The 25,834-nt window shown below is 38.4% G+C and overlaps 1 protein-coding gene across 3 annotated transcripts in view; it reads right to left on the bottom strand.

Moving 5' to 3' along the window:
* Positions 1-25,834, bottom strand: part of LOC113077991 (fibrinogen C domain-containing protein 1-like) — a 101,789-nt gene that overhangs the window by 9,800 nt on the left and 66,155 nt on the right. For all 3 annotated transcript variants that reach the window (XM_026250260.1, XM_026250258.1, XM_026250259.1), the window contains one exon: positions 9,338-9,517. In XM_026250260.1, the coding sequence (XP_026106045.1) occupies positions 9,338-9,517 (180 nt within the window). The remainder of the gene's footprint in view (positions 1-9,337; positions 9,518-25,834) is intronic.

Here is a 25,834-nt window from a genome sequence, read left to right as displayed (position 1 = left end):
ATGTACATTTTGCCAGCTGTTACCTACAGTTTATACAAACATTATGGTCATGGACCAGTGGTTGATATCTCAAACATAATAATAGCGTGTTGAATAATACAATCGCATTATGATTCATAATGAGGAAGTCCACAAGTCCGGAGTGTGATACCAGGAACATCACGCTCCCTCGTGACAGCTCGTGACACCTGTCATCTGATGGAGGCAGAATTTAGCGATCGCCTTTTTCTTTTTCTTTTTTCTTTTTCAACATTTATATATGTGTGAGTGTGTTTTATGTTGAATGTGCCTGTATCTTCATGATTAACATCTGTTTGAGTGCAAATCAGCTCACTATTACTGTGTAATCAGGGCTATAAATGTGAATGCCATCTATATGAATAGAGTATGATTTATTGTCTTTATGGCGCATTTATATGATAACCATCTCTATAATTGGCCATCAGCACACGTGATAATTGACTATATGATCAGAATTCATTGTAAATGCTGCATTTCTAGCAGTCTCAGGATGTACTGTAATTGGCATACAAAGTTAAATATTTTTTTTATCTTATTTATTTATTTTTCTTATGCAAATTATTCTTATTGTATTTTTCTAGTGCTCAAATAAATCACTTATATGATGTCTAAGTTTCTTTCAATTGTTTTATAGCTGAAAAAACTATGTAGTGGTATGTTTAAGTGTAAGTTTTATGACTAAAATAGTTTGTAGAACCCTTCAATACAGTTGGTAAATATTTTTTTTATATTTGGGGGGTGGGGTGGGGGGACTAGACATAGTCTCAGAAAAATGGTTGCAGGAATCTCATTTTCCTGGTATCTTTTCAAATTTGAAATAGAAACTCATGAGACATGTGACTTTCAACCCATTACATTTCTAGATTGCTCCAGGACTGATTTCATGTATTTATATATCAAATAAAAAAAAAACAATTCAGTATGGTAAAAAATGTTCAAGGCACTTCAGTGTCTATAACTTTTCATATTTTGGATCATTATCAACTCTGGTTAACCATGAGCCATGAGTCCCATAATGGAAGGGTCAGGTTAAAAGATTAAGTTGGTTGAAAAAATGCCCCAAACCACTCGAAAAAACATAAAAACAGAAAAGACTTATGAGCTTTGGAGACTAGCTAACTTCTAAGACTGGTTTAAAGAGATAGCCCACACAAAAAAAATTTAATCTGTCATCTAATCAAATCAAAATTAACTTACAGTCAATATCTAGTCAAAGCTGAAGCATGTTGGTAAAGCTGGTTAGAGCTGGTAGAAACCGTTGGTGTAGTAACATGTTCTACACTAGCTATCATGTTATAAAAAAAAAAAATAATAATAATATATATATATATATATATTATATAATTTTTTTTTTATAAATAACATGATAGCTAGTGTAGAACATCTCCTCCCATCCATTGTCTAATTGGCAAAATAAATATATATATATTTATTTTTATAACATGATAGCTAGTGTAGAACATGTTACTATATATACATATACATATATATATATACCTCAAGCTGGTACAATGTCGTCAGCTTAAACCAGTTGGCTTAGCTGGCCAGCCAACTGAGAAATGCCCAAACTTCTTGAAATCCAAAACAGACCAGCCTAATGTACAAATTATTTTTCAGCTGGGAAAGCTGCTTGAAGAATATCCTTTACTCTTTCTCTCTATGAAAAAATCTTAACAAACTACCTCTGCTATAGTAATATACTGTAATATTCATAAAGTGTACACCCAATCATACAAACGACACTGAAAAAAAAAAATCACCTGTTGAATGAGATGGTTAATCATTGCAGTAAATCGCAGATTCTGTGCAAACCAGACCTCACAATTTGTGCACCTGAGGGGGTGTGTAGCGAGTGTCATCATGGAGGTGCAGCTTTATCAAATGTCTTGAGACAGACCACCACAGGAGGGCGATACAAGTCATTAGTACTGTATATGCATGAATGCATAATCAAATTAATGCCGAAAAACACTGCAACATCAGAGACAAATTATACGCTTCTATACTTGTACAAGCATTGTTACAAAATAATCAAACACTCACATGCAATTTCGCTTCTTACTCTGGCCTCACTAATGGTAGTGAAAACATTTCTGTGTGCTTGGAAAACTGTCATTAGTGTGCTTTGAAGTTGATACTGTATTAGCACTCAAAGTGTTTACAGAGATCAGGGCATCATCATGGGTGTAAAAACTCATCTCAGGTAATTATATCTTCCCAGAGAACCCTGCTGTGGCTGAGCGCTCTTTCTCTACACTATCATAAATGCCTTTCATTAAACAGATCAGCATTAAAGACAGCATGCTTGTGCACTGAAAGCAGTTATGATATGAAAATTCTAGCATGCAAAACAAGGGTGTGAGGCACACATTTACACCAAAATATCTTCTTTTTTTCATCTCAGCTGCAAAAACACATCACAGTAATGCATGAAAAATAGAGGATTCTGGGGTATGGCTCATCAAAATCTCCACAGGGATGCACTGTCATACTGAAATAATGTCATATCAAATCGGTACTTCAGCATCAACACACAATCGCTAAAACACTTTCTGACAGCTTCTCTGCACAGTTGAGACGTCTGCTGAAGAAGTCACTTGGATGCTTTAATGGCCCAGATGAATGGGCCGTTAATGGGCCTATCTATCTATCTATCTATCTATCTATCTATCTATCTATCTATCTATCTATCTATCTATCTATCTATCTATCTATCTATCTATCTATCTATCTATCTATCTATCTGTCATGATTCTGCCCTCGTGTCCTTGATTTTTCCTAGTCTTGAGGCAGGATCATGACAGACCCGTGTTTTGTGTACAAGCACATGGCCTTGCCTTTGGGCCATGTGCTTGTGTTGTCTCGTTCCCTTGCCCCGCCCCCCTTGTTAACCTAGTCGTGTCTTGATTGTCCCATCTGTGCCACCTGTCGTGTCTTGATTGTTCCCTCTATTTAGCTTTCCTAGTGTGCTCTGTCTTGCGTCGGTTCATTGAGATTTATTCCCTAAGGATTGTGATTTGAGTGTTCCTCACCTGTGATTGAGATTGTATCCTGTATAGCCGTGAGTGTTATTTGTAGTTAGTGTTCTCCTGTCTTGAGTCTTTGTTTGCCTTGTTTATTGAGTTTTGTAGAATTATTTAGTGTCTACCCTAGCCCTTGTTTTCCCCCTCGTGGGTTTTTGTTTTCCCCTTTTTGTATTTAATAAACTCTTTGTTTTGTACTTCCTGTCTGCACTTGAGTTCCTCCCTTGCCTAACCCTGACAGAATGAACCGACCAAAAAGGAACTCAGCAGGCAGGAGGTCCCCCGAGCTCCAACACTTGTTGGAGTTCCGTCGACAATGTTGGATGTCGTCCCCCACCGACAGGAAGGGGGTCACCCTCCCATACTCGCCTGAGGGGGAATGGGTCCTCCGTAATTATGCCCGGCTGTGGGAAAGCATCTCCTAGGAGGAGCCACAGAGGTCCCCTCCACCTACCCAGCTGCCAACGATCCCTGAGGGTCGTGTCCTGGCCGTGGCAACCCTGGGGGATCAGGCAAGCCCCTCCCAGAGTCCTGAGGTGCCCTCCACAGCCAGCAGTCTCCCCATGAAACGAGGGAGACGGTTTTCGTGGGAGTCAACTTCTGAGTCTTCGGCGTCCGAGACTGCCCTGCCCGAGACCAAACTCCCCCAACCCGCCTCTGACCCAGCTGTGGTCTCTGCACCGCGCCCAAGGAGGAAGAGGAGGAAGAGGGGGCCTGCCGGTCCTGTGACCCTGTCTCCTCCCGTGCCAGCAGCGGAGAGCGCTGGCGTGCCGGTGCCAGCAGCGGTGGGCGTGCCCGTGCCAGCAGCGGAGAGCGCTGGCGTGCCCGACCCAGCAGCGGTGAGCGTGCCCGAGCCAGCAGCGGAGAGAGCTGGGGTGCCCGAGCCAGCAGCGGTGAGCGTGTCCGAGCCAGCAGCGGTGAGCGCTGGCGTGCCCGAGCCGGCAAAGAAGAGGGCAGTATGCAAGTCGGCAGTCGTGAGAGCGCAGGAGAGTGCCGCGGCCGACTCTGCAGCAAAGACTTTAGTTCAGTGTGTCTCATCTCGTAAGGAGATGCCAATTGTCTTAGCGGCTAAAGCCTTTTCAGATTATTTGTCTAGTCTTGTCCGTATCCTAGAAGTCCCCGTCAGTCCTGTCTTGTCCTCAGACCCTGTCCCCAGAAATCCCGAGTGTCCTGATGTCGTCTCCCCGTGTCCCGTAGATGTCGTCTCCCCGTGTCCCGTGAGTGTTGCCCCGTGTCCTGCTGATGTAGTCATGTATCCTGTTGATGTGGCCCCGTGTCCCGTAGATGTCCCGTGTCCAGTAGATGTTGCCCCCGTGTCCCGTAGATGTTGCCCCGTGTCCCGTAGATGTTGCCCCGTGTCCCGTAGATGTTGTCGTCCCGTGTCCAGTAGATGTTGTCGTCCCGTGTCCAGTAGATGTTGTCCCCCCGTGTCCAGCTGTCGTCTCCCCGCGTCCCGTAAGTCTTGCCCCGCGTCCCGTAAGTGTTGCCCCGCGTCCCTTGTCTGCTCCTATCAGGTCCCCTGTCAGTTGTCCCGAGACCCCTCCCCGCCCCTCACCACCCAGACCTGCCCGTACCCCCCGTCGTCAGCCTTCGTCCTGTCCTCCTAAAGCTCCTGCCCCACCCACTCACCCTGGTCTGTCCCCCATGAACTTTGTGGTCCCGCCTCCTCCCCTTCCCTGTTTGTTTTTTTTGATTTGTCACCCTAACCCTGCCGTCGTGTATTCATGTCTGCCTTTGTTATTATTTGTCATGTCTTGTTGGTTTGTGTCGGTGTCCCAGTCCGTCATGTCTCGTGTTTGATGTTCCCTTGAGGAGCGTCTGGAAGCCGCTCCTTAAGGGAGGGGTTCTGTCATGATTCTGCCCTCGTGTCCTTGATTTTTCCTAGTCTTGAGGCAGGATCATGACAGACCCGTGTTTTGTGTACAAGCACATGGCCTTGCCTTTGGGCCATGTGCTTGTGTTGTCTCGTTCCCTTGCCCCGCCCCCCTTGTTAACCTAGTCGTGTCTTGATTGTCCCATCTGTGCCACCTGTCGTGTCTTGATTGTTCCCTCTATTTAGCTTTCCTAGTGTGCTCTGTCTTGCGTCGGTTCATTGAGATTTGTTCCCTAAGGATTGTGATTTGAGTGTTCCTCACCTGTGATTGAGATTGTATCCTGTATAGCCGTGAGTGTTATTTGTAGTTAGTGTTCTCCTGTCTTGAGTCTTTGTTTGCCTTGTTTATTGAGTTTTGTAGAATTATTTAGTGTCTACCCTAGCCCTTGTTTTCCCCCTCGTGGGTTTTTGTTTTCCCCTTTTTGTATTTAATAAACTCTTTGTTTTGTACTTCCTGTCTGCACTTGAGTTCCTCCCTTGCCTAACCCTGACATCTATCTATCTATCTTAGATAATAGTACATGTTTAAAAGCAACTGAATGTTTAAAAAAAATGATGGTCAAAGTCGGTCAAGATGGTTAACTTAACTAAGCTGGTACTGAACTGGTTCAGCTGGTAGAACACCTTGGTCAATCTGGTTAGAGCTGGTGAAACATCTTGTATCACTAATGCGTTCCAAACAAACTAAATATCAAGTTTCAAAAACCAACGTGAACACCTTAAGCTGGAACAATTGGTCAGTTTAAACCAGATTAAACTGGTGTAGCTGGTCTGATCAGTTTAAAAGTGTCCCAAACCACTGGAAAAATCGTTAAAACCAAAATTAAAATGCTTTATCAGCAAGTTTTCATACTCCATTGTTAATATCCGATAAATGGACACATTGTTTTCAGAGAGTGCATCAGATAAAGTGAGAATATATTAAAATCCTGCTGTTAGTTGAACTTTTAGCTGCCTGCCACAATCAGTTGTTTTCATCTGATCTATGGCCACGATGTGCCTTTTACCAGTGACCTTGTGACAGAATTTTTCCTTTCTAATTTCTGTGATGGTTGGACTCTGAGGAGGGACGTGCTATTTGTCTGACAAACCTTTATTAAAAGTGTCAAGGACATCTCACAATGTTGCCCCCTAGGAGCCACGGTTTGGGCCTGCGAAGTGTTTTGGTCTTTATTTCTTTAGTTTCTAGGCTGCTGCTTTGTTCCGCACTACCGTCTACTCTTGAAAAAATTGATTTGATTTCATTGTGCTAAAACATTCAGTCTATGTCGATCTCTCTCAGCATTTCATCCAAAACTAAGTTTCATACTTGAGCAAGCACAGCTCAGACAAAAAAAAATCTAAATGTGATTTTAATGCTTACGGTCAGTCCAATCTACCTGTACACATTAATACGACCACGTCTGCATTTTAATCCAGACAGCGGCATAAGAGTCCAAACAAGACGTAATTGATAAGATTGGGAATCAATGTAGCATGACTCCTCCAGCGGGGGATGTTTAAGATAGCCTCACTAATTAGCTACGTGAATGCAGTATTCTCTTGATTTATGTTAATCGTAGTGTTTGTTTATGTCTCCCATAATAAGCCGAGTGTCTGCTTTATTGGAATGCCATAGATGTATTCTACAGCTTCATTATCCCTGCCCTTTCCAGCACACGGCGAAGGTCATGCCCGCGTCCGGCCCCAGAATGAAGCGCAGTGCTCGAGGAGAAAAACCTGCAAATAATAGAGAGCAGGACCCAATTAATGTTAAAAAGAGGCCCCGGCGACAGCGCAGGTGAAGCAGTGAGAATTGCTCATCACTTCGCCTCGGTGCAGGCGATAACCTGCGGCCCCCGTTGCTTTGCGTGCCGCAGGAATATATCTGAACGCCGCTGACAACAGGGCAGGAAACGTTAGATTAGTCTTGTGATTCTCATGATAGTTTCTATTCTGGGCTGATCTTTTTGGTTTTGCTGAGTGCAATTCAGGCCACTAAGTTTGGATTTCCTCTCCGTGCTTAACTTGGGCTTGTTTTGAACACAAAAATTTTGCTATCACACAAACACACACACACACACACACACACTTATACATGTGACCCATGCAGTCAAAATGAGTCGGAATGTGCACAGGCTAATTAATTGGGGAGAAAATCTGATGTGTAACATAATATTAGATCCTTGCACTATAGTAGGTCTTACTACATAGGCCGTCTGTTTCAATGTTAATCCAACAATAAAAGAAAAAAGGGAATGCTCTAAACCTAACTATTTTATTTGTAATGAATACACTAAAGACTATGTTTTTCTTACTTGAACGAATCTACTGTTTATTGCATCTTTGTACTTATGTTTTAATAACAAAGATAAAATAAAAATAACTTTATTATGATTAATATAGTAATCATATTTAATAAAAGAATTGGAGAAAAAAAACGCATCGTTACGCATCGAGAATCATTTTATAATCGAATCGTTACCCTCTGAATTGTATTGGAATTGAACTGCGTTACACACCTCTGGTCGCAATAACCTCTTCTGTGATCGATCAAAACACCCCATGCATTTGCATCATGGAAATAAAAAAAAGTTAAACATATAATTTTCCTAAAGATATGGGTTTTCATTTGTGCAGAATTTGGTGGTATTACCAGAGATTTTAAAGTATGGTTGCTAGGTGAGTTTATTTTGGAACCTTCAGAAAACTTTAACTAGTTTCTTCCCAACTCTATCGACTTCATAAGGTTTTCAAACAGAATATGAAAATACATTTTTTTGAAAATTTGCTAATTGTGACTCGTTTTGCCAGCACTAGTCACATATACTGTAAATTTATTTGTGCTGTAAAAATCAACTAATTAACTAATTAATCACATTTTTCCTGAAATGAATCACATTTATTCCCACCAGTGAAGTATTTAAATATACTTTTATATTGTAATCATTTCACATTCAATCTTCAAATAAATGTAGATACATGATGAGAGTATATTTTTTATATTTGTTTAATGGCATCTTATTTTTATGACTGAAGGCTGATACCAATTCTACTGATATCTGATGAGTTTTAGACTATAGCCATTCAACATTACAGTATATTTGAGAGCTATCAATTTTAACATTTATTAAGACTTTAAAAAAAAATAACAACTTCTAACTTAAGTGAACTTTGAACAATCTCCATATAAACCCACTGTAATAAATGTCATATTTACTTGTGCCCTTCAGCATAAATATACAGAAATTGAATAAACTTATCAAACTTTAAATTCTAAATTAAATATAGATGAATCCTTAAAGCAAAAAAAAAAGTTATCGATTTCCTCTTTAAATCAAACTTGTTCTTTGATTTGCATATATCGCTGCAGCTGGGTTATTAGGTTATTTTGGCTGCTTTCAGAGCTTCCGCTGCTGAAAATGATGCAGATCTGACACGCATCATATTTTCTCACAACTCTGACTCAAAATCTTCCCACAAATCTGACTCATATATGTGACCCTGGACCACAAAACCAGTCTTAAGTGGCTGGGGTATATTTTTTAAGCAATAGCCAAAAAAACATTGTAAGGGTCAAAATTATCGATTTTTCTTTTATGCCAAAAATCATTAGGATATTAAGTAAAGATAATGTTCCATGAAGATATTTTGTACATTTCCTACCGTAAATATATAAAAACTGATTGTTTGATTAATAATATAAGAATTAATTTGGACAACTTCAAAGGCGATTTTCTCAGTATTTCGTTTTTTTTGCACCCTCAGATTCCAGATTTTCAAATAGTTGTATCTCGGCCAAATATTGTCCGATAAAACATACATCAATGGAAAGCTTGTTTATTCAGCTTTCAGATGATGTATAAATCTCAATTTCGAAAACTGACACTTATATATATATATATATTGTGGTCTAGGGTCAGATATGACAAATACTTACATGCATACATGTACATGCATTTAAAGCATTATTTTTAATTTTCATCATCAATTGTTTGAATATTTATTTATTTTGTTTTGCAAGAGACTTGTAATATATCTCATTTATACCCCCCACCCAAAAAAAAATAAAAAAAGGAATGAAACTGGACACAATAAATGTCAGTTATATTGTCTCTTATGGTCTAAAGTGGACTTTTTTGGCCAGAATAATCTGTCAAAAGTCTGTCTAGGAAAGACTACATATCAACCGAAGAGCTTTTACCAGCGTTTACCTGTGGCTCCCCATTAAACCTGACATGAACTTTGGCTCCAGACATCAATGCAGGTCCACGATTGAATTGCTGTTGTGCAGGATGTCTTAAGAATACAGAGCTTTAAAAGCAGGACACTATGACCTATGACTTCCTGCGAGACCTCTGCCTTTGCAATACATGTAATAGTTTTGGGCTCCACACTGCAGGAACTCTCGGTAAAAGGCAGAATAATGTGAATAGCATACCTGCTGTGCCAGAGTAGTCTGCGATGCTCAGTGGGTAGCCATCCTCGTCGGGGTCAACAGAGAACAAACCCACTCCAAAAGAGCCATACTTTGCAAAGGAGGTACTGTTCTCGAAGTCCTCCAGGTCAATCCTCAGCTCATAGTTGGCTTGAATGGTAAGTGCATGGATTCGTTTCATGCCTGAAAAAGAGATTTAGATGAAGTTAATGGAAAGATGTGCAGATCAGAATATTTGCGTGCTTTCACACACAACCTGTAAAGGTCCTGTAACGACACGTGACATCAGGGCGTGACGTGTAATGTACGAGTCGAAAACGTTAGGCACGTTATACTTTCACTGAAGCTGGCGAACAATCTCAGCGTCAGCGTGGAAAGTGAGAAACTAACTGATCTCTGCTTCATTACAGTTTGCACATATTTTTTTGTCACGAAAGTTGATCTTCCTTCAAAACAGCCGGTAAAAAAGTCGCGCAAAAAAGAGCTCACAACATTAAATCTGGCGTTAGTACACACAGCGCTCGTTACTAGGTCCCCGACCCGGGTTCAATGCCGGAATCAATCCCGGGACGTGTTTGCTTTCACACAGAAGGCGACCCGGCAATGTTCCGGCAATTTGCATGTGCAGTGTGAAAGGGGCTTTAATAAATACTTTTTTACCCATCATTTCACAGTAGATTATACAAGTTTACTCATTTGTTTTTTATTGTGAGAAGAAATAAGTAGAAAAACAGAAAGGGTACTGGTACTTTTCTACCAGTTAAGTTTACTGACATTTCCTATAATGCTTAAAGGTGTAATTCAAATTTACATTTACATTTAATCATTTAGCAGATGCTTTTATCCAAAGCGACTTACAAATGAGAACAATAGAAGCAGTCAGGTCAACAAGAGAACAACAACGGTATACAAGTGCCACGACAAGTCTCAGTTAGTCTAATCTAAGTCTAATTTGTAAGATATTTGCTGTAAAATATCCAAAAACCACTAAGCTAGTGTTATATATTTTGACCAGCTGATTACAAATTTTTTTTTTCAACTACTTGTAAATCATGAGAAAATTCCCATTCTAAACAGTGACACGGGGCAGTGCATTCGCCTGTCAATGACGTTAGTTACCCTTTGTTACCGCCTTTACTGACATCGAAACCACATGACAACAGTGTGAATTGTGTTACTTATTTATGGAATATAATTACTGTTTACCATCTGCCGCTGGTTCTTTCGACAAGGACAGTTCCCGTAAACATAAGCGTACGGGCCAACCAAACAAATCATGAAGAGTTTGGGACAAGAGGAGAGAAAGAGCGAGGATCAATATCGGGGCATCGTGTCTCTAGACCCGCACGAGGACGCGTCTGAACCATAGTCTGATCGCGTCTTTGCATTGACTTTGTACGTAATCTACTCGTGCAAATCATTGAACTCGGGTTTGCTATGTATGCCCAATTATTGTGTTTGAATGTACACGAGTGTATTTGTTGAACAAGTGGTAATCGTTTTCATATCATCTGACTAAACAGTAATCAATTAATTTGATAATTTACTGTCAAACTATATTTGCTGTATTGTTGGGTAGAAGACAATAAATCCCATCATTCCACACTCCTTCTTAGCGTCATCAAACCACGCGATTGTTATTGTTTTGGTAGTGCGCCCTCTAGTGGCAGGCCCTACAACCTGGACCTTTAAACTCACACAATTCATTGTGTAATCCATAATATCGGTAAAACACCAGTGAAAAATCAACATGATAAATATGATAAAATATCAATACACTAGAATTCCTGCATATTATCATTGGGCCCTATTTTTACAGACCTTTCTTGGAGTTTTGAGGGTTCTTAAAAGTGTGAAATGTATTTATTTTCCATATATATTTTCCCTGCCTTCATAGTTCAGAATGGTCTTGATACTAGTGAAACCATCAACAAATCATATATTTTCCCCCAGCTGTGACTGGGCTTTTAGTTTTTTCTGAAATGAAAAGAACTAGCAGTAACTTTAAGGTTCCACAGTAACTTTCATAGCAAAGTTTCATGTGAACCGATGCAACGGTGTGCTTCTGAATCTCCTCTCTCTGAGGGGCAGGTCTGCTAGAAACATGACGTCTCTTTCTAAGCTTGAAGGATTCTGGTCTACTTCCTGAAGTCAATATCTCAACGGGAGACCCAGATTCTAGTAAGTTCTGCTCTTAATATTCCACCCAGTTTTCACAGGGAGGAGGAGAAGCATTTGACAGGAAACTAATGTGCTTACCTACAAATGAATTCCTTTTGTAGCCCGTTCACTGGCATGTGCTCTGCACCTCCAGGACAGAAAATCAATACAGCAGAGTTTTGCTAGGTCTAATCGTAGCTGGCTGCTAGTCTTCAGCTGTTGTGAACCGCAGCGCATGTTTGGGTAGGGTGTTAGGTGAATAAACTACCATATTTGCTCAACAGAATGTGTTGCTTAAAAAAGCATCATACTGTGCCTAACAGATGTTCAACAGACATTAAATATAAAAAAGAGCTACGGGTTTTAACAATAATTAACATAAGCACTGACACTGAGATATTGTTTTGAAGTCAACGTGAAGCCATTAACAACCCATTTCATTTGCATAACCGACTACTTTCAGAATGAAACCAGATATTCAGAAAGAAGACATGTAGGATGGGTTTTATTCATCAGGAATTGATTGGATAATGAAAAGTTACTACTATGAATCAAAAAAGCATCAGGTGGGAAGGGTAGTGGTTGAAAAGCAACAGGAATTCATGATGTCACCCAAAAGTAAGTTATCAAAACACCAAAAAATTAATAAATAAATATATACATAAAACATACCTTGCACTGAATTAATCACTTATGATAAGAAAAAAGTGTGTTAAAAATTATTTGTAGACTATAAATAATAAAAACATTTGTGAATTGTGCATTTATTATCAACATTTATGCAAATTACTATCTTTTATTTAATACTATAATGTTTATTCATATTGCAAATTAACTTGTATTTTATCTTTTCAGTGTTCAATTGAATTTTAGTTTATTTTTTATTCGCTTTTGATTTTTATATTTTTATTCAGCTTTAATTATTTTTTTTATTTTTTTGTTTTAGTAATTTTATGACTTCAACTAAAGCCCTATTCGGACGGGACTAGTTTTACAGGGGGTGGTTAGAGAAATCTGCGTTTCACAGACGTACTTGGTGATTTTAATCCCGTCCGAATCTGCCACGTCTGTGTTTTTCTCACACAACCTCTGTGATAATTCCAGAGCAAATTACCTACCGTTTTTCAGCAAACTCCGTGATCCTCTGAGAAAACTAATCCCGTCCGAATGCGAATGTCTGTGATTGCCGGTGATATTTTATTTCACAACGCGTTTCCTTGTGTGTTTTGGCCAACGTGAATTACCGTAGATGCTCTTACCGCGCGGATGTTTGATAGATTTGCTTAGCGGCCAATAAATAATAATAAACTGTTCCTGCTCAAGAGACTTAGGTCTTTTGGAGTACAGGGTTCACTCCTAAGGACCTTTTATGACTCAGTGGTGGCATCAGCCATCTTCTTTGGTGTGGTATGCTGGAGTAGCAGCATTACAGTGGCAGACAGGAAGAGGCTAAACAGGCTGATTAGAAGGGCTGGTTCTGTCCTGGGTTGCTCACTTGAGCCAGTGGAGGTGGTGGGAGAAAGGAGGGTGAGAGCTAAGCTCTCATCCATGCTTAAGAACTCGTCCCACCCACTTCATGGGACACTAACATCATTGAGCAGCTCCTTCAGTGACAGACTGATACACCCACGCTGTGCGAAGGAGAGATTCAGGAGATCCTTTCTTCCTGCGGCCGTGAGACTTTATAATCAGCATGGCTAAGTACTAAACAGAAATCACAACTCAGAGACGGAAAGAATGCAATTTTGTTTTGTATTATTTATTGAATGTGACTCATTATTTATTGATTATTTCATGCTATTCACTTTCTGCTGTAAATGTTGAAATTTTTCACCTGTGAGACAAATAAAGGTTGATCTAATCTAATCTAAAAAAATAATACAAATAATAAAATCAAGAGCAAGATCGCGTAAACTGTTAATACCGGCTATTGTAATATCAGCATCAGGTAAGATTACTCACGTTCATTTATGTACTCAGTTACATAAATTACATTTAGTTAAAAAAAAGGAAAACAAGTTAAACTAAAGGAACCACACATTAACATGGTTTTGTTATACTAGCCATTTAGTATTTATTGTGTAATAATACTAAAGCAATCATTCTGAATGAATGCAATGCACGCACACAGAGCGCGTGATCTCTGTGACGCCCAGATGCACAAATCAGACCTTCCCACCTCTTTAATAAACACGGAGATGTTAGTCCCGTCCGAATTGGTACATAAAAATCACAGACGTCAGGTGGTAAGAATCGAAACTCAAACGTAGTTTAGAAAACTAGTCCCGTTCGAATAGTGCTTAAGACTTATACATACATACATGGGCAGCAGTGGCCTAATGGTTAGAGACTTGGACTAGTTACCCGAATGTTGCTGGTTTGAGTCTCGGTGCTGGCAATAGTTGTAGGTGGGCGGGGAGTGAATGAACAGAGCTCTCTTTCACCCTCAATACCCATTGCTGAAGTGCCCTTGAGCAAGGCACTGAACACCCAGTTGCTCCCCGGGTGCTGGATATATAGCTGCTCACTGCTCTGGGTGTGTGTTCCCTTCTCACTGCGGTGTGTGTGAACTTGGATGGGTTAAATGCAGAGCACAAATTCTGAGTATGGGTTACCATTTTGGAGATTTAAGATTTTGGAGAGTCTCTGTGGGAATTTTTAACCCATTCATCCAGCAGAGCATTTGTGAGGTGTGACTCGCAATCTCTGCTCAGTTCATCCCAAAGGTTTTTGAAGGGGATGAGCGGACAAATCAAGTTCATTCACACCAAACTTATCCAACCAACCATGTCACCCCAAAAAAGGTTTACACTGCTCCAGAGTCCAGTGGTTTACACCAAGCCATCTGACATTTGAAATTGTATTTGGTGATGCAAGACTTGCATGCAGCTGCTAGGCTATGGAAATCCATTTCATGAGGCTCCTGCTACACAGTTTTGTGTTGAAATTCCAGCTATAGACTCCAGCTATAGAATCAGCAGAGTATTTGGCGAATTTTATGCAACATGCATCTCAGCAATTGGTAAACCAGCTCTGTGATTTTATGCGTTTCCCGCATTGTGGCTTAGTTGCTGCTGTTCCTAAAAGCTTCCACTTTAAAAAATCACTTACAGCTGACCGTGGAATATTTAGCGTGGATCAAATTTCACAAACTGACTCATTGCAAAGACATCCTATCACAAGTACCATGTTGAATTCACTGAACTCTTCAGAATGACCTATTTTTTCACAAATGTTTGTAAATGCAGACTGCATGGCTATGCGCTTGATTATGGCAATGGGTCTGATTGAAACACCTGAATTCAATAATTAAGGGGTATGTCCCAATATATATAAATTTTTTAATGACCAGCCTTTCTCTCTCCCTGAATTAAAGTGTCTATTTTTGGCTCCTACAACTTTGAGAAACACCCCTTAGCATGTGAAATGTGCCTGATACTTTGAGAATCTAAGTTACACCATAGCCCGGATGAGAAGCAGCAGTCTATCTGCCTCCCTCCAGTCCAACAGAATAGACTAACATTTGTTCAAATGATATTGGCATAATGACAGAGATGGTTATGATGGCCGTGTATGGAGGGGAACTGGTGTGGTGCCATTCCAGCAGCAGCCGAGCGCATCATCAGGCTCTATTAAGCACCAACACCCTTCTAATGGTCTCCACGCTAACTAAATGGATAGGCCATTTGCACTCGAAGGTCATTTCTGTTTCAACCCAGGGCCCCAGAAATGTTACACAGTGGTGCGATATATCAGAGCAGCCGTGTTAAAGACAGAAGGCTGGCTGTGCTGTGCTGTTCTTTATGGAAAAACGAATGTGCGTGTGATTATCTTCACCTGGTCGGGGCTTCGAATGGCTCTAGATAACCTGATACGAGACCCAACATTTCAGTGCTTAGACAACATTGCTGGCTCATCAAGGCCGTGGAAATAAAATGATGAAAGATCGAGGGGCTTGTGTTTGATTTCTATTGTGTGGATATCCGATATATATGTGGATATATATATATATATATATCTGTATACAGAGCTGGGTAGATTTTCTTATGAATTGTTATCATTAACTGATTACAGATTACATGAAAAAATTTGTAGTCAGTAATATAATCTCTTAGATTGAACATTTTTGGTAACGTAATCTGATTACTTTTGGATCACATTTAGATTACATTTGTGCTAAACCTTATTTGATATCACAAATATTCAGTTGGCATAATCTTGTACTATTTTAAAATATATTTAAATATATATATATATATATATATATATATATATATATATATATATATATATATATATATATATATATATATATTTAATTCACCAAAAAGAGCCACAATAGCTTATTTTTCCAGGTGCAATGTATGGAGAGTTAATACTTATAAAACACTAACACTAATGTACTTTGTATGTATATATATATATATATATATATATATATATATATATATATATATATATATATATATACAGTGGCACTGTGTTGAGTTGCCACTAGATGTCCAATATAAAATCTGTTTCCTGGAGAAACCCATTGGGAATGAACACTGTAAATTATATGTATGAGTTGGATACGGAGGCAATAACATCTCAGGGTGAATTCATATAGCTGCCAGTGCTGTTGACACAAAGCCGGTTTGATCTGTTTTTGGAAAGCCATTGATCACTCCCAAAACTGCTGTTTGAAAGCCCTGCAGGGAGGAGCTGCTCCACAGCAGATCTGACATTCATCTGAGTCCACACAACAAAATCTAACACAAGCCCCTCGACCTTTCATCATTTCATTTCCACGGCCTTGATGGGCAAACAATGTCATCTAAGCACCAAATATGTACAATATTGCGATGAAATAGCTTTTTTTAATTGTTGTAATATGAACAGAAAAACGGTTATGTTTAAACTGTGGGTTTCCTCAAAATTTACGTAATTACATTCAGGCCTTTAATTAAATCTCAAGAGACTCACTCAACCCTAGTAACAATAATTTCTTAGAGATATATCAAATAATGAACATGTTGCCCTGAATAAGTAGTATTACTACTAGGTGTAGAAGGTAATTAATCAACTGTTCTGTGAAAGCTACTTTAAAGTGCGGTTTAACATTGAAAGGCTTCATGACTACATGAAACAGTCTGTATAAAAGCAGATATTTCACCAAAAATGAAAATTCTGTCATCATTTACTCACCCTCATGTCGTTTTAAACCCGCATAACCTTATTTCTTCAGTGAAACACAAAAGAAGATGTTAGACAGAATGTCCAAGCTTCTATTTTCCATACATAAATCTATCCATCAGCCCTATAAACCTTAAAACCTTAAGTCTTGGAGTTAAAGTTTTTTTTTTTTTTTCTTGACAATGTTCCATGGATGTATCCATCCATCGATCTACACATCCATTTATGAGGACTATAAACCAAGTGTATTTTCTCAAACTGAAAAGTTCATCCAACCAACCCACCCAGAAACGTTAAGGCTTTTACAACCTTTTTACCTAACATTCCAAGTATCTCAAAAAGCCTTTACATGAACATTTACATAAACGATACATGGATTTCTTTGAATATAAGTAATTTGAATTCTACTTCCTTATATTTAAATTTCTTATTTGGGACCTGTTTGAATGGAATTAGAATTTAAAAGGCGTCCACAGTTTTGTATAGTGCATGACCTTTTTTGCATCTAAATGGTATAATTACTTGTTGATTCACTGCTGGACTCAGTGCTTCATAATTCCACATTTCAATTCTTCTGAGGCCTCTTTAAAGGAAGCACAGTTTGTGTTTCAATTAGAACTAAAGAGAGGCACTTGGTAGGATGCGAGGCAATGGTAAAAACAGAGGCCCTCATGCTGAGCCGTGCCAGCAAAGGACAGATTTCTTTCTGACAGGCCAAAAGCTGTGCTCATTTTCTCCCCATGCAACCGTCCTCTGCTATTAATTTTTAATCAAGCGGCTCCATCTGTGTTTCAGCGAATGCTCTGCTGCTTCCCACAACCATTCTATGAGACGCGTCTCGCATGGCTGTTCCCTGCGCCCTGTCAGACAAAAGCGAGACATTCGAGAAATGAAGCAAAGAGATTTGAGTTCAGGGCAGGGGTTTCCACTCTCACAAGCACACAAATTCGCACATGTGATTGCGCCCCGGGGTCGCGGTATACAGGGCTTTGAACACCTGCCAGCGGAGTGACACAGTATTAGGCACATCTTCAGTTCTCCGCAGGATGAATCATCGCACCTAACGTGCCCGTCCCTTCCCAGCGAGCCACATCAAAGCTGTTGTTTACAGGTGGGTGCTGTCGACCACACCGATATCGATTTGGATAATTTTCCAAAGCCTGTCTGCAAGTCTCTGTGAAATCCATTTTTGGGCCTTGAGCTCAATTATATGCAAATCAAGAAAAAGGGATTTAATTACAGCTGATGCAGCTCTTGTTTACATATTCAGAACAGAAAAAAAGCATCTCTTGTCATCTGCAGGAACCTCCAGAGGGATTCTGGAGGAATATGCAATGACCCTTCCGCTGGCAGATGCCAGATCAGAGCATTAAATAAGAGACTCAATAAGGTACTGAAGTGCAGTGTCATGGAAACAGCTGAGGTTAAATGGACAAGGTGTAAAACCTAGAGCAGAACAACTGCAGATATGCTATTGAAAACACATCTGTAAGTACACTTCACATCAATGCAGTTGTTTCAGCACAATTAAAAAGAGCATATGGAGACCTGCCTCCAGAGACTGGAATGAACACAGTGTTTCTTACAACTTGCTGAATGCACAGAAGCTACAAAACAGGAAGACCTGCTTTAATATCATTGGCTATTCACACATTCCTGACCAATCCAATTAAAGATGCTGATAATGAGTTCTGTGACATTAAAGAGGGGTAATTATCTATGACTGCTGATAATGTGATACACAGTTATGCGCTTAATTTCAATTATTTCTCATTACAGAATTCACAAAAGCACAAATCCATTGTTAATCTTAAGTGTTGCTTCGAATTCCAATTCTGTGCCTTAAATAATATTAAAAAATTTTAATAAGTTCAATTAATTAAATTAATTTTAATCAATAGACCATTAACTAAGAAGTTAATATTAAGTAACTTAACTTTAAGAAACAATATAGCCAGTTATTTTGTCTATTTTTGCACCATGAACAAAAATAGTTCCAGACAAGCTTCATAATGGTGTTCCTAAATAAATCAGTCACTTGTTTTGTTTCTGACTGAATCTGTGTGTTTGAACATATCAGCTCTGTGAATGATTCACTGATTCACTCATTCATTTATTTTGTTCCAGGATGATTCAGGTATTTTTTTCTTTTAACCAATCCGTTGTATGAAAAAGCTCAATCATAAACACAGCCACTTGCCCTTTTTTTTGTATTAATGGTTTGAGCCACTTGTTTTGTCCTAAATTAATCAGTGACTTTGAACAAATCGGCTGTGTGAATGATTCAATCACTCACTCAAAAAGATACTCACTTGATTTGTTCCAGAATGGATCAGTGTTTTTGATTTAATCGTTTGAGTGAATGATTCAGTGACTCAATCAAAAACACAAGTCACTTGGCCTAACTTGAACAAATCCTTTACTGGCATAACGAACTGTAAATACATTTATACCACCTCTGTGAATCTGCATAAACAATATATTTTTAGTTTAAGAGACGTGACTTCTACAGTGTATAGTGTATATCTCTAGGAAAGCAAATCTAATAATTATATAACTAGCTCATATTGCTGTAAAGACAATCAAAAGTCATCACTCTCTTATGCACATAAAACAACTTGCTTCAACTTTCTGTACGGTAAGCTACTATCACCAAGACAAATTCCTTGTGTGTGTAAACACACTTGGCAATAAAGCTCTTTCTGATTCTGATTCATAAGGACTTTGGTTTGGACTTGAAACTGTGTCTCCAGCTTGAGCACAAGAGCTCAATGTCAGGAGCACACATACTATACTATCACCATGAATTTGAAATGAATTCATTCTAATTTAATATGTGCCAACAGAGCATGTTTGAACTGGCACTGACAAAAATGAAGTTGAACAAGTCTGTCGTCGGATCCAGCGGAATTTATATCCTTTATTCATGGGGGACTGTCACAACAAATAACATTTCATGTGTCACTAAGGTTAAAACTTAATTTGTGTGTTGGGATACTGTGGCACACACAAGCAGCCATCTCACTCATCTAAACATAGGGAAAATTAAATAAATCAGAATGTCTTGAATAATGCATTTCTAAGAGCCTTCATAACAGAGATCGGAACGGCAGTTCGACTTCTCTCTTGCATTTGACTGCAGGTCACACAGAACCACAGCTTTAAAGGGATAGTTCACCTAAAACGGAAAATGTGGTCATCATTTGCTAACACTCATGTCGTTAAAAATCAGCATGTTAAAATTTTTCTATGGAACACAAAAAGGAGAATTTTTGATGGATGAGGACTGGAAACATTGCCAGATTTAAAGGGGGGGTGAAATGCTATTTCATGCATACTGAGTTTTTTACACTGGTAAAGAGTTGGATTCCCATGCTAAACATGGACAAAGTTTCAAAAATTTAGTTGTACGTTTGTTCCAAAAATACTCCTTCCGGTTTGTCACAAGTTTCGGAAAGTTTTTTTCAAGTATGGCTCTGTGTGACGTTAGATGGAGCAGAATTTCCTTATATGGGTCTTGAGGGCACGTCTGCCGGAAGAGCGCGCGCTCCTGTATAGCGAGGCTGAGCAGCACAGACATTTCACTGATCAGAGCGATTCACTGATCAGAGTGAGAGGGTTGCGAAAAGTCACAAAAGAAGTGTGTTTTTGGTTGCCAGGGCAAGACAACCCTGCACAGATTACCAAAAAAAAACAGCATTAAGGGACCAGTGGATGGAGTTTATTTTTACAGAGCATCAACGGAGTTGTGCAAGTGTTTTTGTTTGTTCCCTGCATTTCGAAGATGCTTGTTTTACAAACAAGGCCCAGTTTGACGACGGATTTGCATATCGTTTATTTCTTAAGGATGATGCAATCCCAACGAAAAAGGGTCATGATCGTGTGTTGGAACCACAGGCGGTGAGTAAAACTGCTTCAAATATCTCTGCCTCCTTGTTTGTGCGTCCGCCTCCCATCGGAGACCCGGGTTCGAGCCCCACTCGGAGCGAGTCGTTGCTGCTGCTGCTTTAGTTCAGTTTCAGTCTCTCGATCTGATTCTGGATCATAAATAAACGGCTGAATCTGACTGTAAGCCATGGTTTGTTTTGGGTGATGGGTTTTCCCTCACGGTAATGTCACAGCTTCCACATCCTCTCAACGCAAAAGCCTATTCGCGCTCGTGATTCTTTAGCTCCGCCCACACGCCACGCCTCCAGCCGGTCGTGTTTTTCCGGAAAAAATCGGTACAGACTATCTTTCTCTTATGAATATAATAAAACTAAAGACTTTTTGGATTTATGAAGGATGCAGTACTACTCTATATGTACTCAAGATTAACAGGATATTGAGTGAAAACGAGCATTTCATCCCCCCCCCCCCCTTTAAAGGAATAATTCACCCCAAAATGAAAAGTGTATCATTATTTCTCAAGTTCTCTCAAGTTGTTCTAAACATGTAGTTTCTTTCTTCTGTTGATCACAAAGAAGATTACCTGAATAATCTTGACTTCAACAGCATGGCAAAAAAAAGTCAATGGCTATGGCTGTTCTTTTGCATTTAACAGAAGAAAGAAACTCATAAAGGTTTGAAACAGTAAATAACAACATACTTTTCATTTTTGGGTGAACTGTCTCTTTAAATCATTGTTCACTAGTAATCTTCCAAGTGAGAATCGGTTCATTGATTCAATGAGTTAAATGGTCTGATTCATGAACTAATCCTTTAGAAAAGTTTTTTGATGTACTGAGAAGATCTTTAGGATTTTCGCTCTGTTCACCACTTAAAGCTATTGGATGGTTTCAGACTGCTTGATATATAGTGCACTAATCGTTTGGACTACATTTACAGCACTTCAATGGTACATTTATGATGCTTTGCTTCCTTTTTGAAGCCATAAGCTTCATTACACATTTATTAACAGCATGAAAATGAGTAACTAGCACAATATTAAAAATGTATTCTTTAAATGTTTCCTCATAAGTCATACAGGTTTGCAACGACATGAGGGTGAGTAAATAAAGAGAGAATATCAATTTTTGCCAGAACTATGCTCTAGTTCCCCATCATGGTGTATGCTGTATTAATAAGATAAGAAGTCTAGGACCATTCCCCCACACTCATCTGTGAAGTTATGAGGTATTAATGGCCTTTCAGTTAGCTCTGTGAAATTAGCTGGAGTACTTTCAGTGATAGCATCACAGCGGCTTTGCGTTGCCATCAGCTGAAATCTTATCAGGGACATCAGCATCCTATCTGTGTGCAGACCCGGTTTGATGTCTACAGCTCGCCACCTGCCTATTCCTCTTAAACGCTTCACAAAACACACATTGCAGTCAATTACTGTGTCAGGTTTGGCTAAATGAATGGATGCCATGGGACAGAAAATATGTAAAGCATCCTGAGGGTAACAGATACTAGAAAAAATAATACTCTTTGAAAAATAGCTGCCATTAGGAATCTGAAGCATTCCATGGAGCACTGCTATTTAACATTTTTAAAAATGCATAATATCTGAGATTGGTAAAGCTTTGATTCCATCTTAATAACATGAAGAATCCTTGGCCAGATGCAACCTTTGCACAGTAATGGATATGACTTTGGGCCACATCAAAAGAGATGTTGAATTATTTTTTAGGGTTTTTGTTTGCTAAGTTGTGCAAGGTACATAACAAAGTTTTCTCAAGTAAAATAACTAACGTCTCTTAAATCTGTAATTCGCGACCAGCAGAAATTTGAATGGGTTCCACTGGGATACATTTTCATTCTGCATTCTTTAAACTGAAGAACAAAAAGTATTTAGACACTTGAAAAATGTCAGAATTTCATTACGTTAAATAATTAAATGGTTTATAAGATTAAAAAAAAAGTTTTTAAAATAAGTCTCTTATGTACGGAGCCCCACACATGGCATGCAGATAAATTTTTTAAATCTAAATCGTGTGCACGATTTATTATTTGGATCCCTCGATTTATAAACTGTGTGCACAATTTACTAATCCATTGCCTCGATTTATAAATCGAGTGATTAAATTAGTAAATTCTAAGAATGATTTAGCAAATGGAGGGAATGAATTAGCAAATTGAGGGAATTAAATAGTAATCGTGTGCACGTTTTAGTACATTGAGGGAACAAATTTGTAAATTGTGTCCACAATTTATTAATTTCTTTCTCACATGTCATGTGCGGGGCCCTGTACTTGTGTTCACCAAGGCTGCATTTATTTGAGAAACAGAGCAAGATCAGTAATTTTGTGAAATGTTATTACACTGTTTTTTAATCGAACATATTTTAAAATGTAACTTATTCCTGTGATGTTAAAGCTGAATTTTCAGCATCATTACTCCAGTCTGTAATGTCATATGATCCTTATTTCAATATTTCTTAAATGCTGATTTGCTGCTCAAGAAACATTTCTTATTATTATCAATGTTGAAAACAGTTGAGCTGCTTAATATTTTTGTGGAAACAGTGATGCATATTTTCAGTGTTATTATTTGATGAATAGAATGTCCATTTAAAAAAAAATTATTTCAAACTTAAAATTTTGATCAATTCAATGAACTCGTGCTAAATAAAAGTATTAAAAAAAACTAAATTATTTTATATTATAATACAACACATTTAAGAAGTTTAGCTTTAAAAATTTTATATATATTTTTTTTACATGTTATGCATTTTGAAAAAATAATATTTCAATTTTCATAATAAAATAATATAAATGAAAGCTTCTTATTACTATATATATAATGCAAAAACATTAAAACAATTATAAATGTGTCTAAACTGTCCAAATACTTTTGGGGGTCAACGTACACTCTTCAAAATAATTGTAGTTTTTTTTTTTTCAGTCTGGGTTCCTCAAAGATATTTCAGTGAACAGATCCTAACCATTTTTTAGTGTGAATATTTTTGTAATCTGAAGAAAGTGAAAGTGAAGTGAAGTGTGGTCAAGTATGGTGACCCATATTCAGAATTTGTGCTCTGCATTTAACCCATCCAGTAGTGAACACACACACCCAGAGCAGGGGGCAACCACATTGCTGTGGCTCCCGGGGAGCAGTTGGGGGTTCGGTTCCTTGCTCAAGGGTTCCACTTCAGTCATGCTATAAAGGGGGGAAGCAAGCGCTGGTCATTCACTCCCCCACCTACAGTCCATGCCATACCTGATACTCGAACCCGAAACCTTCAGGTTACAAGTATAACTCTCTAAACATTAGGCCACAACTGCCCCAATTGGCAACAATAAAAAATCATTATTTTTAAGATTGTGTGCAACAAAACCTGATGCAAAAGTTTTGTCATGATTTTAAGATTAACTAGGTGACACTTTTCTGGTGTTGATAAAGTGTTTGTCTGGTGTGGATTTGTCTGTGGAGGCATGATAAATAAGGTTGGGAAACACTGTGAAAATATGCAATGATAACACAAGTGTGCACGCTTGGAGAAGCATTACCAGTGTCTGTCATGTCTTTTTCTTTCCAAGAAGATAATACTAGGATTGATCACATTTATAATGGATTATGGTGTTTAAAAGTTAAGTCGAAAGCTGTGATAGCATCTCATTTCCACAGAAGGAAGAAGAAAGATAGGAAGTAATGTACAAGGACAAGAGGAAAAGAAGACCAGAGGAGTTTTCAATTTTAACTAGCATTTCCCCCATAAAATTCAAGGCCATCTGTGCATGGCCAACGTCATGTGGTTAATCCACAGCGCAAGATAAGTAGTCAGTCTAAAACAATCCTTATGGTGATTAATGGAATGCTTTGTGGATGCTGAGCAAGGCCATGTTTTATTCAGAGCCTCTGGAGAGCTATACTCACAGATAAATCACAGATAAAGACTAAGTGAAAATTGCCAATGTTTTCATAATCCCAAACAAGTCAGTGGGGACCACGTTGGTTTGATATCCATCTATTTCCCTGCTTAGATTCATTCCACCAGCCCGTAGATTGCAGCACTCCACTGAAGAGGCAATGAATGTGTCTTGAAAGGTCTACCCTATTTATTTTGTCCGTCAGTTATTTTTATCTCTCTGAGTCATCCAGGAATTCACCTACAGACCAAGATGACTACGACTTACTTGTAAGAAAGTGAAGACATCATGAGAGAAATGCATTGTTAAAACTGGCATCACAACAATGGTTCCAGCCAGTAACTAACTAAAAGCAACAGCAGTACATTTTTCAGTAGTGTGACAGTTATTCTTCAGTATTTTTGTCTTGTTTTCCAGTAAACATATCTAGACATCCGTAAAACAAGTTCAATTTACTTGAAAGTCAAATCTGCTTGTAAAGTCTTGTTTTCAAAGAAGTTACTATTTTTGGTAAATTAGTGAATAATAATAATTAAAAAAAAATTAAGCATAAATCTCTCTAATTCGTTAGATTTACACTTAAAACCTGAAATATAACAAGAAGACTTACTGTTGTCCAAACTGTTTCTTTTTCATAAATGTGTTTGTTTGATTGTTTATTTCAATGAATCGTTTCATAAGATGACTCGCCTATTCAAGTCATCATTTAACATAACTTAATAATATTTATAAATATTCATAAATGTTATTTATTGTTATTTTAGAAACATCTAACATTACACTATATTTATACATATTTAGATGGTTCATGTTTAAGCTATTAATTCATGTTATCCACTAAAATTATATAAAAAAAGTGTTAATTTATACATTCTTATATACATTATATACTATATATATATATTATTTTTTTCTAGAGCTGAGCATTTTTTTTTTTTTACGTCTGACAGGATGCCAGTACACAGTACTTGAGCTACAAACTTTAACATTCAACGTTTACCCAGAAAACTATTAAAAAGGTCTGAATACATAATGAATGTGCACTTAAAGTGAAAGTCGAACTGATCATTTTCACCTCCACCCACGTTAAAGGCTGCACCAACTAATTCAGAGCTTGACTAAAGGCCTTAAAAAGCCTCAGCATAGTTTGCAGTTACATTTGTTAATAACTTATAGTCTAGCTAACTTCTTTTCAACAAGGTACTGTAGCTTAACTATTTAGACTGTTATTGCGGTCATCAATAAGCTACTTGCACAGTTAAACACAAATGCCTTTTTTTCAACCACTAATTGCACCTCATCGAGTCTTGTGTTCATTAGAAGATCAACAAAAATGTCCCACTTCTCTCTGCTTGTGAGATGTAAAGGTTTC

This window comes from Carassius auratus, unplaced genomic scaffold, assembly GCF_003368295.1.
Source record: "Carassius auratus strain Wakin unplaced genomic scaffold, ASM336829v1 scaf_tig00023745, whole genome shotgun sequence".
Taxonomy (NCBI): domain Eukaryota; kingdom Metazoa; phylum Chordata; class Actinopteri; order Cypriniformes; family Cyprinidae; genus Carassius; species Carassius auratus.
This window is presented reverse-complemented; position numbering and strand designations above follow the sequence as displayed.